Raw genomic sequence first — 14,713 nt, forward strand, 5'->3', positions numbered from 1 at the left:
CTCTTTTGCCATTCTGAGGTATTATTGGCCTGTAGCCTGTGTTTAAAACAAGCTACGTGAGACGAACCGCTAGCTAATATTGCTCAGGCTTACCAAAACACTCAGGGTTCCTCAGTGTATCACTGTCGGGCGGCATAGCGCTAGCGGTTAACCGCTAATGCTGCTGCACCCAGCCTAAGTGGAAATCTGGAAATCTAAGCTTATTGTAAATGAATGGAAGCGCTTTACTCACCCAAATAAGTTTTATACTGTTAAATAAGTTAGATAAATCTGTATAGATTAACATCCAGCGCTCGTTTGACTTTAAAAATATTTGGTTTTTAAGAATGACAGTTTTGCTTTCTTTTAACTTAGTTAACCTACCCCACCATCACCCAGAGGCGAGACCTGATGAACTAGAAGATATATGGTGACACCCCTGTTCCTTACTAGTGTTGCATAATGCCTCTTACAATCCAGTGCACATTATGTATGAAAATGGACCAGAAAACAGACATTCATTGATAATGCACCTTATAATGCGTACTATTAAAATACAGTACTATTAACAAAAGGTATTGAATAATAGTGGTATTTATAAGTACTACTACTACCAATCCCAGAATTTGTCATGGTTAATTGACCACCTAATGACTAGAAAATGGGCTAATATGACAAGACATAGGTCCATTAGTGACTGAATTTAACATGTTTTGCAATCCAGGCCCAACAACTGCTGTTCAGTGAGCATGCAGCTTCGCCTGAGCTAAGAAAGATGGATGTTCTGGCAGGAGCTCACGCCCACTAGCAGATGGTACTGCCCAGCAAGCTCCAGCTCCCTTCTGCAGCCTGCCCTATATATGTTTGTGTGGCCAGCAAAGAGCTAGCCATTTCCTTCACATTCAAATGGAGTGGATGTAGTCCATCAGCCAGGACATATTCAGTGTGTGTGGTGTTTTACACTGGAGCTACAAGGCTAATGTAGCTACATGTAGCTAATACAAAAACAGAATTCAATACAAAAAGGTGCATTTGTCCCATACCAAGCCTTTTGTACTGTTTTACACCGCTGCTAATTTCCAAAAGGGACCTCATGGGGACTCATTATATTAGCCTAGCAGCATGCTAACAGACATTGAGAGCTTGAATCATGGACTTTTAGAGCGTATAGCTAAGCTTCCGAAGACTCAGATTAAGGAAGAAAAAATGGATGATTCCCAGGCCTAGATTAGGGCTAAATCTGGAGTTAGCTTTCCCACAATAATGCTAAACCCAGAGCCAGTTTCCAAGTTCAAGCCTATGGAGAGAGTTTAAGGCAATGCTAAAAAGCTCATTTCAGTGCTCAATTCTATACTAGTTTTGGAGACAGTTTCCCCAGTCCCACAATAAACCTAGAAACAGTTCAACAGACCAAGAATAATAATAATAAAAAAATTCCAGGTCGAGATCAAGGTTAATCTGGGTCTGGGAAACCGGCTCCAGGTTTAAGGTCAAGGCTGAAGCCATTTATCCCAGATCCACATTAAGGCCAAGCTTGGAGCCAGTATCCCAGACTCAGATTAACAATAAGACTAAGCTTCACAGACAAATAAATAAAGCTAAATACATAGCCAATTTCCGAGATTCGGATTAGATCTGAACCTATAGCCAGTTTCCCAGACTCAGATTAGATCTAAACCTATAGCCAGTTCCCCAGTCTCAGATTAGATCTAAACCTGTAGCCAGGTTCCCAGACTCAGATTAGAGCCGAACCTATAGCCAGTTTCCCAGACTCAACACCCAGAGCCAGTTTCCCCAGACCTAAAATAAGGTAAACCTAGAGCCAGTCTCCTAGACCCAGATTAAGGACAAACCTGTAATCAATTTCCCCAGATTAAAACCAAACTTGGCATCAATTTCCAAGATTAACATTAGACCAGAAGGCAGGTCCTCAGACTTAAATCAAGAAACTAGATTTCAAGACACAGATTAAGATCTAATCTGAACATCTAAATCAAATCAAATCTAATCTAATCTAGAGTTTCCCAGACTCAGATTAATATGGCATCTTTCCAGACCCATATTAAGGCTAAGCCTAAATCTAGTTTCCAAAACCAAGATCAAAGCTAAACCTTGAGTTAGTTTAAAAGACCTAGATTAAAGGTAAAACCACAGGAAGGGTACCAGACTCAGATTAAGGTTTAGCCTTAAACCAGTTTACCAGATTAAATCTTAAAATCTTGAGCAAGTTTCCCAAAACAAGATTAAGATGCCAGCTTTTCAGACCAAGATAAAGTCTACACCCATTTCCTACAGAGTTTCATAAGATACTTTATTGTTTGGTTGCTTGGTTTCAAGCAATACCACACTGGCTTCATTCTGTTATTGTGACAACCCTACAAAACACTAGATAAGGGAACATAAAAACAGTGAGCCATCATGATCTACTTCCTCCTGACTGAATAAATCTCAATTTGCTCATCGCATGGACTAAACCGAATCACCGCCATTGTATATCCCCACACACCGAACTCATAATGACACACAGTGGCGTCCAAGAACACTTCCAGTGTAAGCAGTGTCAGTGCTGCTTCCCATCACTGCCGGCTGGTGTCAGGGAGAGCTGGAGGAGGTGGGAGAAAGGCTAGTCACATCCTAACAACTGTCCTCAATATGTCTCACACACGCCTCCAGCCTGAGGAGCCTACATCCTCCTGCCCCTGAGGTAGAAGAGAAGCTAGAGAGAGAGAGAGAGAGAGAGAGAGAGAGAGAAAGAGAGAAAGAGAGATAGAGATACATGTGCTTGATCAGAGCAGAGGGCTGGATGCCTTCAATGAGCTGCAAATCAAAACCATTTATATCAAAAACATTGATAGACAATTCATAGCTTCTATATGCAGGACTCAATGCTTCTCAGAAGTTGGCGAAAACCCTTTTCGGGGGTTACGACCAAGCCTTGGGCAAGTTTATTAGATCCAGATTAGAGCCAAGCCTGGAGGCACATTCCCAGATTAAGGCTAAACCTGGACAGAGCAAGACAGTGTTCGAGTCCCAGACTACACCTAAACTTGAAGCCAGTTTCCCAGACCCAGATTAAGGCCAAACATTGAGCCAATTGCCTAGAAAGCCTGGATTTAGTTTCCAATTAAGCCTGAATCTAGTTTATGATTAAGGTAAAACCTGGAGCCAGTGACTCGGATTAAAGCCAAGCCTAATAGAAGGTTTCCAGACACCCAAAATTAAGACCAAACCTTAAATCAGGTTCTTAAACCCAGATTAAGGATAAGCCTGGAGCCAGTTTCCCATAAAGCCTGAATCAAATTTAATATTAAGGTAAAACCTGAAGCCAGTGTCTCAGATTAAGGCCAGGTCTAACACAAGGTTTCCAGACACCAAAATTAAGACCAAACCTGAAACCAGTTTCTTAAATCTAGATTAAGGCTATGCATGGAGACCAGTTTCTTAGATCCAGAGTAAAGCCAAACCTTAAGACATTTCCCCCAGATTAGGGCTAAATGTGGAATCAGGATATTCCAGAATACGGCCAAAACAGTAGCCAGTTTGCTTGTGTGGAGCTAGTTTCCAATACAAAGGCCAAGCTATGAGTTACTTAATGCCCTGCAATCAGATTCCAGGACTCCAGCCTTAAACCAGTTTCCTAGACCTAGATTAATGCCAAGCCTTAAACCAGTTTCCTAGACCCAGATTTAGGCTAAACCTGGAGCCAGTTTCCCAGATTAAGGCTACACCTGAAGCTAGTTTCCCCAAACCCAGATAAAGACTACACCTAAAGCCAATTAAGGCTACACCTGAAGCCAGTTTCCCTAGCCCCATATTAAGGACAATCTCAAAGCCTTAATATGAATCTAGATTTAAGAAAGCCTTAAACCAATTTCCCATTTTAGGGCCAAGCCTAAAGCCAGTTTCCCAGACTCAGATTGAGACTACACCTAAAGCAAGTTAAGACTACACCTGAAACCAGTTCCCCCAGACCCAGATTAAGGCTATACCTGAAGCCAGTGTTCCAAAATTAGATTGAGGATAACCTGGAGCCAGTTTCCCAGATTAAGTCTACACATGAAGGCAGTTTCCCCAGACCCAGATTAAGACTACACTAAAGGCAGTTTCCCCAAATACAGATTAAGGCTACACCTGAAGCCAGTTTCCCCAGACGCAGATTAAGGCTACACCTGTAGAGAGTTTTCCCCAGACCAAGATTAAGACTACACCTGAAGCCAGTTTTCCCAGACCAAGATTAAGACTACACTAAAGCCAGTTTCCCCAGACCAAGATTAAGACTACACCTCAGGCCAGTTTCCTCAGACCCATACTAACCTGAAGTCAGTTTTCCCAGACCTAGATTAAGGCTACACCTGAAGCTAGTTTGCCCAGACCCAGATTAAGACTACACATGAAGCTAGTTTCCCCAGACCCAAATTAAGACTACACATGAAGGCAGTTTCCCAAGACCCAGATTAAGGCTACACATTAAGACAGTTTCCCCAGACCCAGATTAAGGCTACACCTGAAGCTAGTTTCCCCAGACCCAAATTAAGACTACACATGAAGGCAGTTTCCCAAGACCCAGATTAAGGCTACAACTGAAGCTAGTTTCCCCAGACCCAGATTAAAACAACATTGAAGCCAGTTTCCCCAGACTCACATATCCCACACACAAGTCAGCACATAGACCTTTAGTTTTTATGGGACATGCCAAAAATCATGGGACAGGGATAGACATTATGATAGAAGACAATGAAACAGTCATTTAGAGGGTTAAATTCTGGACACCACGAAAATAAATACTGGGATAACAGGTCCTCGAAGAATATCTATGAATCCTTTCCTCTTCCTTCAAAGCCTAGAAGGAAGTCAGAGTGTGTGTGTGTGTGTGTGTGTGTGTGTGTATATACACACAGGGGGAGGGAGGGTCTTCCTGGCTAAACTTACTCACTTTCCCCTTCAGAACCACAACAGTCACCCTACAACAATGACAGGAGCCATTAGAGAGGCAGGAGCACGGCCAACACACAAACACTCGCTCTCGCTCGCCCCTGCCCTCTTCCTCCAGCACAACAGAGAGAGAGAGAGAGAGAGAGAGTCTGGCACTGAGCCAACTTCTCCCTCACTCTCACTCTCTCTCCCTCTTCCTCCCTCGTTCACTCTCTCAAAGAGAGCCGGGCCAGAGGCGGTCCCCTCTGTCAACAGCCGGATGTTTACAGCTCGGGCTGAGCTTCCCTCTCCACCTTGCTGAGGGGGGATGCTGGAGCTGTTGCCATCACATGTACAATCACACTACATCTCAGTAGAGCTGGGTTCGGACCCCACGGGACCCCGTGTTATGATTGGGTGGGGTTCAGACTTCATTTCTCAAAAATCTGTAGAGCTCAAGTCAAGTTTAATTTCCCTCAGACTGCTGGCAAGCACTGAGGACCATTGGGCTAGTGCCACAATTGGGACTAAACATATACCATCTCTAGAAGGCTGGATATATGAATATATTAATAGGAATGGTCAAAGAAGACTTGAAATAAAATCTTCCCACAGTGATTCCACTGAACATTAAAGCAGCGTTATGTGAGAATTTGGTTTAAATTACAATTCTAAATAAATGGGTTCTGATGTTTTGATCCCAGGCCAAGCCTGAAGACAGTTCCCAGACCCAGATTAAGGCAAAGCCTTAAAACAGTTTCCTAGAACCAGATTAAGGCCAAGTCTAAAGCCAGTTTCCCAGCCCCAGATTAAGGCCAAGTCTAAAGCCAAAGTTTCCAAACCCAAGATTAAGGTGAAGCCTAAAACCAGGTTCCCAGATCCAGATTAAGGCCAAGCCTTAAACCAGGTTCCCAGATCCAGATTACGGCCAAGCCTTAAACCAGTTTCCCAGCCCCAGATTAAGGGGAAGCCTAAAGACAGTTTCCCAGACCAAGATTAAGGCAAAGCCTTAAAACAGTTTCCTAGACCCAGATTATTGCCAAGCCTTAAACCAGGTTCCCAGATCCAGATTACAGCCAAGCCTTAAACCAGTTTCCCAGACTCAGATTAAGGCCCAGGCTTAAACCAGGTTCCCAGATCCAGATTACGGCCGAGCCTTAAACCGGTTTCCCAGAGCCAGATTAAGGGGAAGCCTAAAGACAGTTTCCCAGACCAAGATTAAGGCAAAGCCTTAATGATACGTAAGCTAGGCTAAGCAACTTAAAAAATCTTAAAAAATAGAATATTATTGAAAAGTTACTTTATATTAGTATTTCAGTTGAAAATGTGAAACCCATATTATATAAATGTATTACACACACAGAGTCATCAGTTTTAAGCGTTTATTTATTTTACTGTTGATGATTATGGCTTACAGCCAATTAAATAAAAAAATCAGTCTCAGAGAATTAGATTATAATATAAGACCAATTGGTACTTTTGGCAGTGTGGGCAGTGTGCCAAGTCCTGCTGGAAAATGAAAGCTGCATTGCAGCAGGACGTACACGCCCACTGAGGTACTATCAACCACTGAGAAGAGCTGAAACACTCTGAGAGTGAAGAGGAACATACCTCAAAATTGTACTGTCTGCAGTCGCCTCCCAGAGAGATGTTCTTCAGTACGATCTTCTCAATGTGCACCACTGCAACAAGAAGAAACAGACAAAATCTGATTAATGCTCATCCCTGCTCAGGCAGAGGCAATGATGTGGTTAATGTGGGCAGTGCTTTATTGTTAGGGAAGCATGGAGGCGCTTTGCTGTTTACACTACAATTGTAAATGTGGTGTGGCGTGAGGAGGCGGGGGAATGGTGGGTCCGCCCCACGCCGGAGCGCACAGCCCAATCTGACCCAGCTGGCCCACATCCGGACTGATTGAGCCGGCAGCTGGTACAGGTTTAAAAACTCTGCCTCAGCCCACACTGGGGGAGAGGACTTTGACTGGGGAGCTGAGGGCTGAGGCCGCACGGACCTTTAAAAGTAAAAAGAAAGGAAACTACTGAACTCTAGAGCCCCATTGGGCCATAGTATGTTCTTTTGAGTTATTTTGGGTGTGGTGGAGGGCATTTCAAAACCTAAATAAAGGTACGTTTGAGTTCATTTAATCCCCGTGTCTGTGTATCTCTCTGTGCTTCCTCCTTCTGGGTCACAGTGATCACGCCCCTAACCCCAGGGGCCTATCACAGTGGTCATATGCTTCTCTGAGCACCTTTGAATGGGCTACTATCAGGTTGAGCTCCACCAAACTTTACACCTGGCACAACGCACTCAGAGAAGTACTGCTGTACTTGGAACGGCCAAACCCAAACTCGTCCATTGGACTGCCAGATGAAGAAGCATGACAAGTCAAGTAGAGTACACGCCTTCACTAGACATGAAGTCCAGAGTCGTAGAGTCCAGCATACTTTACACTAACGGTTCTCAAACTATTATAGGGGCTGCCCAACCTCCACCCTACCCAGTGTAAAATCCAACCTTTCTCGTTTCTCTGTAAATATTTTATTAACAGGCAGCCCTTGATACAACAAGATATGTCCGAATTGGACAATGATAAATAGACATAACGTATGTGACGTATTTCCATCGTGCTGGAATTCACTGACAGCAACCCATTCCTTCAGTAATATTTTCGACATACCTAGGTGCTGCTTTTTTTATACACCTGTGTTCATAGAGAAGTGATTGGAACACCAAAAAAAGTTCAAAAATACATTTTACAGTTTATCTCCCCAGATGCTTTGTTTTTTAGAAAAAAGCAACGTAAATATCAAAGAGATTTTGAGGGAATTAGTAAAATTTATTCATCATCGAGACGTTTAGATCTTCTTATTTAGAGCAAACCTGAAGATCTAGATGAAGGGTGAAGCTGTGATTATATACCTTGTCTCTGAGGCATGTTGTTGTGGTGCTGGACTGCTCCTGAACACGAAGGCCACGTTCTCCTCCCCTCAGTGTGTGAACACAGGTAATCTGGCCGAGAGAACTCGTTCTGCTGAAACAAAGACAGAAAAATATATGCGGTTAATCTACACAGATTTTTTTTTTTTTGGGTGAGTAAAGTGTTTGCGGTTATTTACAGTAAGCTTAGATTTCCAGATTTCTACTAAGGCTAGCAGTTATTAGCGGCTAATACCGCATGACAGCGCTACATTGAGGAACCCTGAGTGTTCCGGTAAGAGAGGGTAATATTAGCTAGCGGTTCGTCACACGTAGGTTGTTTTAACGTGGAAAACAGCAGCTAATGCTAATGCTGCTCCAGTAGTGCTAGCCGGGGTTAGCAGCAGGCTTCAGGCTGCTAATACTCACCTCTGAACGACGAAAGAGTAAAAGCTTAGCGCGGTCAGCGGCTAATGCTTATGCTGCTCCAGCAGTTCTAGCCAGGGTTAGGAGCAGGCTACAGGCCGATACACTCAACTCTGAACTGCGAAAGAGCTAGTGCTTAGCGTGGTTAGCGGCTAATGCTAATACTGCTCCTGTCTCAAGTCTCAGTGTTGGAGAACTAAACTGAAACTCCTGTATAACTCTGTACTTCAGCGGAGTGGCTTTACTGCTCCTTAATACACTATATTAATAAAATTAATACACTGGATTATAAACCGACGATTTTTGGTAAAATTAAAGGATTTTAAAGTGCATCTTATAGCTGTGAAGCTCCAGCTCATCCCAAATAAATCACCTCAAATCACCATCTCACTTAATCAGGTTTATATCAGGGGATTAATGTGGAGGACTAATACTTTTTTTTACTGTTTACTACATAATTCCATGTGTCCCTTAATAGTTTTCATGTCTTTAATATTAATCTATAAATGTAGAAAATGGCAATCCCATCCACATCCACAGACACTGGCACAGACTGATCTGTTCTGGAAGCAACACAACAATCAGTGGATGGGTGGGATAAGTGTGTGTGTGTGTGTACAGCAGTACACACATAGACTAACGTCTAAAGGCATTTCCTCTCAGTGACCGCAGCATGTTATGACAAATCGAGCCCGACAGCCTCACCAGCTAAAGGTCAGAGGGAAAGCTGTGACATCACTCCAGCATCGAATCAGAACACATTAACGCCACAAAACAACAAGTGGTCACAATTAGGGCTGGGCAATATGATCCTAAAATTATATCACAATATTTCATGGCATGTTCATTCACGATATTCAGAATTGTTGGCGAGATCACTGCGTACGATACGATATGGCACACCCCTTAGTGGGTGGGATTATCGGCATACCTAAATTGGGGAGAAAAGTAGGATAAATTATAATAAAAAATAAAAAAAGTAAAGATTGGTGTCAGAAGTGGTTAGTTTGTGTATGATATTATACAACAGGGTTTTTAATTATTATTATTTAAACAATTTGCAGTACTTCACATGGCTTAAAGCTGATTTCGGTAATTTTGGGGATTTGGGGTATTGAGTTCCCTCTCTGGTGAGAATGGGTAATTACACCGAGCATGCGGAAGAATCATTTTAAACTGGGTGGGTGTGATGCGGTCTCCTTTTAGAGCAGATGAATCCGATGGTTATGTTCAGTCAGAGAGAGAAAGAGAAAGAGAGAGAGAGAGAGAGAGAGAGAGAGAGAGAGAATAAGCTACTGAGCTCTGAGTTTCCTCTTCTGAAGTCTCCATTGCTCCACCAGTGGCTCGCGTTCAGTAAAACTGAGCCGGATCCTCTTTTAGAGGCTGTAAATGTGACGTAAGTTTTTAGAATTAATATATTATTAGGCTTAGCAGGGATGGTTGTTCCAGCACACTGGTACCATTAAACACAGTGTTTTATCCATATTCTTCTCCACTCAGAAATGCTTCTGCTTTCAGTTTAGAAACAATATTATACGGACTGCAACTGCTATATATATATATATATATTTTAATTTGTAGGTAAAGATATCAGTTGTGGGCATTCTTGGCAATTTTCTGTTGCTTTTATACCATAATTTTGGTATAAATCATCCATGGAATTCTGCCCTTTGCTAGGTGTAACAGTGTGTAGACTGGATTGGATTAGGTCTCATCCTTTTCATCGGATTGGCTGGTTGCTGGTTGGATTAGGTCCATCTCCAGCTTGATTACTCCATCAGTTTCAGCGCTGCCGTTCTGAGCCGTGACCTCGAATGCCTCTTCTCATAGATGAATTCGGTGATGTTTAGTGACAGCGGTCTCACTCACGATTAATCCGCATGAGCACAATTCCCCTCCGTCATATTATTCACAATTTACCAAGCTCACAGTATTCACACTATAACAGCATGCTGGAACCATAAAATCACATTAGCTTAGAGGAATTCAGGCCATAATGTGTGCAAATAGCTTCTGGATAACAGGCAAAACTGTTTTCCTGATTGATACAGAAATAATAGTGTTTTTAAAAAAGCACAAACTTAGGTGAGAAGACAAAAATACTATTTATTTTTCCTACACTGTAAATGAATACTGAAGTGATCCAGACTATGAAGGAACACATTAGGAATCATGGAGTTACCTAAAACTGTGAAGGATTCAGGTGCTCTCATCTAAAGGTGCTGTTATCAGTGGTTTCGGAGGATGGTAACTCTAATGAACTTATCCTTTACAACAGAGGAACTTTTGCCCTTCCTTTCCTGTGGCGGTCCTGATGAATGCCAGTTTCATCATAACGTTTTTGAGGATACTTTCATAGTATTTAAAATGCTACAGATTTTATTTTTATTCTTAATCAGTTTCCCTGATTTTGCTATTTATAGGTTTATGTTTGAGTAAACATTAACATTTCTGTTTTATTCTATAAACTACAGACAACATTTCTCCCAAATTCCAAATAAAAATATTGCAATCTAGAGCATTTATTTGCAGTAAATGAGAAATGGCTGAAATAACAAAAAAAGATGCTGAGCTTTCAGACCTCAAATAATGCAAATAAAACAAGTTCATATTCATAAAGTTTTAAGAGTTCAGAAATCAATATTTGGTGGAATAACCCTGGTTTTTTAATCACAGTTTTTATGCATCTTGGCATCATGTTCTCCTCCACCAGTCTTACACACTGCTTTTGGATAACTTTATGCTGCTTTACTCCTGGTGTAAAAAAATAAATAAGCAGTTCAGCTTGGTTTGATGGCTTGTGATCATCCACCTTCCAATTTGGTAAAATCAAAGAAACTCATCATTTTTAAGTGGTTTCTTTTTTTCCCAGAGCTGTATTGTGATATAATATAAACTTTGGCCATATTGTCCATCAAACTGCTGCCTTAATTAGGACTAATAACAGTTTCTGCAGTTTTACACTGCAGAACACTGACACATTTATCAAAATACTATAAAAATAGTCATATTGCCCAGTATTCTACCAATATAATTTATTGCGCTTCAATCCTGCATACACTGAGAGCATGTTAATATCATAAGGTCATGATATTACAATGGATTATTGTCCTGTTAAGAGTGAAATCTAGTGAAATGTGGTAAAATATCACCAATATTCCCAATATCGTGCAGCCCTACGCAACACCGCACACCAGCACTGAGGACAGTCAGAGAGCCGCTCTACACAGGCCGAGTCCTTTAGCAGGTTGTCCTGATCTAGTATTTGGGGAAGCTCCGTCAGGCAGGCGGTCTGCGCTATTTTAAAGCGGCGCAGAGCTTCACGGCCCGGACCACACAATGCCGAGCCCACAATACAGCCATTCAGCCGAGACGCAGACGGCTCTGATCAAAAGCATGCGAGGAGAATAGCAGCAGACACAGCCGGCACATCACGGCCTGAGTGCCTGCAGAGCTCTGATAAGCAAGCTGTCACCGGGAAGATGCTAAATCACAGAGTTTGGGATTTTTTTTTATTATTTAGTTTATCGAAAGCTTGGAGAGATATCAAAAGACAAGCCTGTGGAGAACATCCATATCAGAAGAGCAGAGGGCTAACAACAAAAACTAAAAAAAAAAAAAATAAATAACAGTCCTTCGGGCTCTAGTGGTGGGCCAGAATTGTCTTGCGATATATAGCTCTCGAAAAAAAAAGACCACTTAAAAACAATGAGTTTGTTTGATTTTGCCAAATTTGAAAAACCTCTGGAATATAATCAAGAGGAAGATGGATGATCACAAGCCATCAAACCAAACTGAACTGCTTGAATTCTTGCACCAGGAGTAAAGCAGCATAAAGTTATCCAAAAGCAGTGTGTAAGACTGGTGGAGGGGAACATGATGCCAAGATACATAAAAACTGTGATTAAAAAGCCGGATTATTCCACCAAATATAGATTTCTGAACTCTTAAAACTTTATGAATATGAACTTTGTTTTCTTTGTATTATTTGAGGTCTGAAAGCTCTGCATTTTTTTCATCCATTTCTCATTTTCTGCAAATAAATGCTCTAAATGTTGTTAGTGCAGAAGGCGATGTTTATACATGTATCAATGTGCGCATGTGAGGTGTTTCAGGGACAGATTCGTTTACATTACACACAGATACAGATCACTTACATTTGTGAATGTGAACCGTCAAGATCCGATCCGATCTGAGCAAAAAATCGGAATTGAGACACAAATATAAATCTGTTTACAGATGCTTCAGAAATCTCCACCTATTATCAGCAGGTGATGACCACTTCCACTGACCAGCTTCCAGCAGAGCGGCAGACTGCATGCAATTTGCAAGCACCTTGAGGGTTATTTACCGCAAAACAACTGCTACAGTAGTCAAACAAGGTCAGTCTGTGGGTAAAAGTTAAAATTTGAGCTGAGGTAGCAGTGGGAGCCCACCACCAAGCATGATTCATCAAAAAATACAACCTGAGAAACTGGGGGATACTAGCAAGTGGATGATATTTGGCTAATTTTGCAGCTGATTTCCCTAAAATAGCCTTAAAACATCTTAAAACGACTGCTATAGTAGTCAGAAATTTTTGTCCTTGGGCGAAACGTAAATAAGAGCTGAGGTAAAAGTGTGGGTCTACCAGAGTTTGAGCCTTCATTACATGCGCCATTATGAAGTGATTTGTAAGAAAAAATATTAATTGAAAATTGGAAGATATGATCGGAATATGTTTGGCTACTTTCTGAGGCTGTTTTGGCCTAAAAACATATTTAAAACAACTGCTAGAGTAGTCAAAAATGGAGAGCCCATGGCTAAAGTACATAGAGCTGAAGTAGGAGTAGAAACCGACCAGACAAGGGTTTGAGTTTATAGCCAACATGCATGACTCCTCAAGAAAAACATAACCTAGTCAATTAGTGATTGAAAATTGAGAATACAAGCAAACAAAAGCTGGCCACTTCTTTAGGCTGATGTGTCCTACAAATCCTATTTAAACCAACTGCTTCAGTAGTCAAACAAGGTCAGTCTATGGGTAAAAGTAGAAAGTTGAGCTGAGGTAAGAGTGGGAGACTACCATCAAGCATAATTTATCAAAAAATTCAACCTGAAAAACTGGGGCATACTAGCTAATGAATGATATTTGGCAAATTTTTGAGGCTGTTTTACCTAAAACAGCTTAAAACAACTGCTATATTAGTCAATTAAGTTCAGTCCTTGGGCTAAATGAAAACTAGAGCAGAGGTGTGGATCTACCAGAGTTTGAGTTTGAGCCTTCATTGCATGAGCCACCAATGTGGAGATTAAGCCACCATGGTATGATTTCTAAGAAAAAATAGTAATTGAAAATTGGGAGATATAACCAGAATATGTTAAATATGTTTAAAAACATATTTAAAACAACTCGAGCAGTCAAAAATTGTGAGTTTGAAGCATAGAGCTCAGCAATAGGGGCATAAATCCCACACAAATTGTCCTGCCCTTACACATCTACAAAACCTGGAAATTAACAGGTGAGTTGAATCAGGTGTGCTTGAATAGAAAAGGCACAAAACCGTACAGGAATTTGACCCTCCAGGACCAAAATTGCCCACCTTGGTTTTAGCCACTAAGCATGACTCATCAAGAACACACACAGTCTAGTCAATCAGTGATAAAAACTGGAGGATAAAAGAGAGTGAATGAGTTTTGCTTTCTTCTATCTGAGGCTGTTGTTGCCTAAAAATCTAAGCTTAAAAGTAAAACAATAGCAGTCAAACAGGGCCAATCCATAGGTTAAAATAAGCTGAAATATGGCTAGTTTTTGTTTAGGCAACAATTGCATGAGCCAACACAGCATGATTCATTTAAAGGCATAGGCTAACCTAGTCAATTAATACTAAAGCTGAAGGATATAAGCAAAAGAATGAAGTTTCGCCACTTTCTGATGCAGTTTTGGTCTAAAATCCTCTGCCATTCATCAAAAAACTCAGCTTAGACAAGTAGTAAAGGAAAGAAGTGCTGGATATAAGTGAATGAATAAAGTTTAGCTATTCTATGAGGGTGTTTTACCCAAAAACAACTGCTACAGTGGTCAAACAAGGTCAGTTCATAGGATATAACAGAAATTTGAGCTAAAGAAAGAGTAGGACCCAACTAGGGTTTGAGTTTAGAGACAACAAGCATGACTCAAGACAAAACACAGCCTAGTCAATTAGTGAAAAAGTGGATTATACAGTATTTGGCTACTTTCTTGGGCTGTTTTGGCCTAAAAGTACTCACTAAAACACATTTTAAAGTAATGTTAAACTTGGACCTTTGAGCTGAGGTAGAGGTAAAGCTTGTGACCTTACCAGGGTTTGAGTTCTGGCCACCACTGGCATGAGCCACCATGGCATCTGAGTCACCATGGCATCACTCATCAAAAATAAAAACAGCAAAGCATTAGTCAAACTAGAAAATAGAGCTGAGGTAATAGTGGGACATCACTAAGCTTTGAATTCAGAGCCACCAT

The 14,713-nt window shown here is 41.3% G+C and overlaps 1 protein-coding gene across 2 annotated transcripts in view; it reads right to left on the minus strand.

The window, feature by feature from the left end:
* The window catches only part of zcchc2 (zinc finger, CCHC domain containing 2), a 46,880-nt gene that overhangs the window by 29,416 nt on the left and 2,751 nt on the right, over window positions 1-14,713 (minus strand). The window contains exons 2-3 of one of the 2 annotated variants that reach the window (XM_049476547.1): window positions 7,810-7,918; window positions 6,502-6,572 (exon numbers count right to left, since the gene is read on the minus strand). In XM_049476547.1, coding sequence (XP_049332504.1) covers window positions 6,502-6,572; window positions 7,810-7,918 — 180 coding nt within the window. Of the gene's footprint in view, window positions 1-6,501; window positions 6,573-7,809; window positions 7,922-14,713 lie in introns of both variants that reach the window. The other variant, XM_049476546.1, reaches the window with a different exon arrangement.

Source organism: Astyanax mexicanus, chromosome 4, assembly GCF_023375975.1.
Source record: "Astyanax mexicanus isolate ESR-SI-001 chromosome 4, AstMex3_surface, whole genome shotgun sequence".
NCBI classification, from domain to species: Eukaryota; Metazoa; Chordata; class Actinopteri; order Characiformes; family Acestrorhamphidae; genus Astyanax; species Astyanax mexicanus.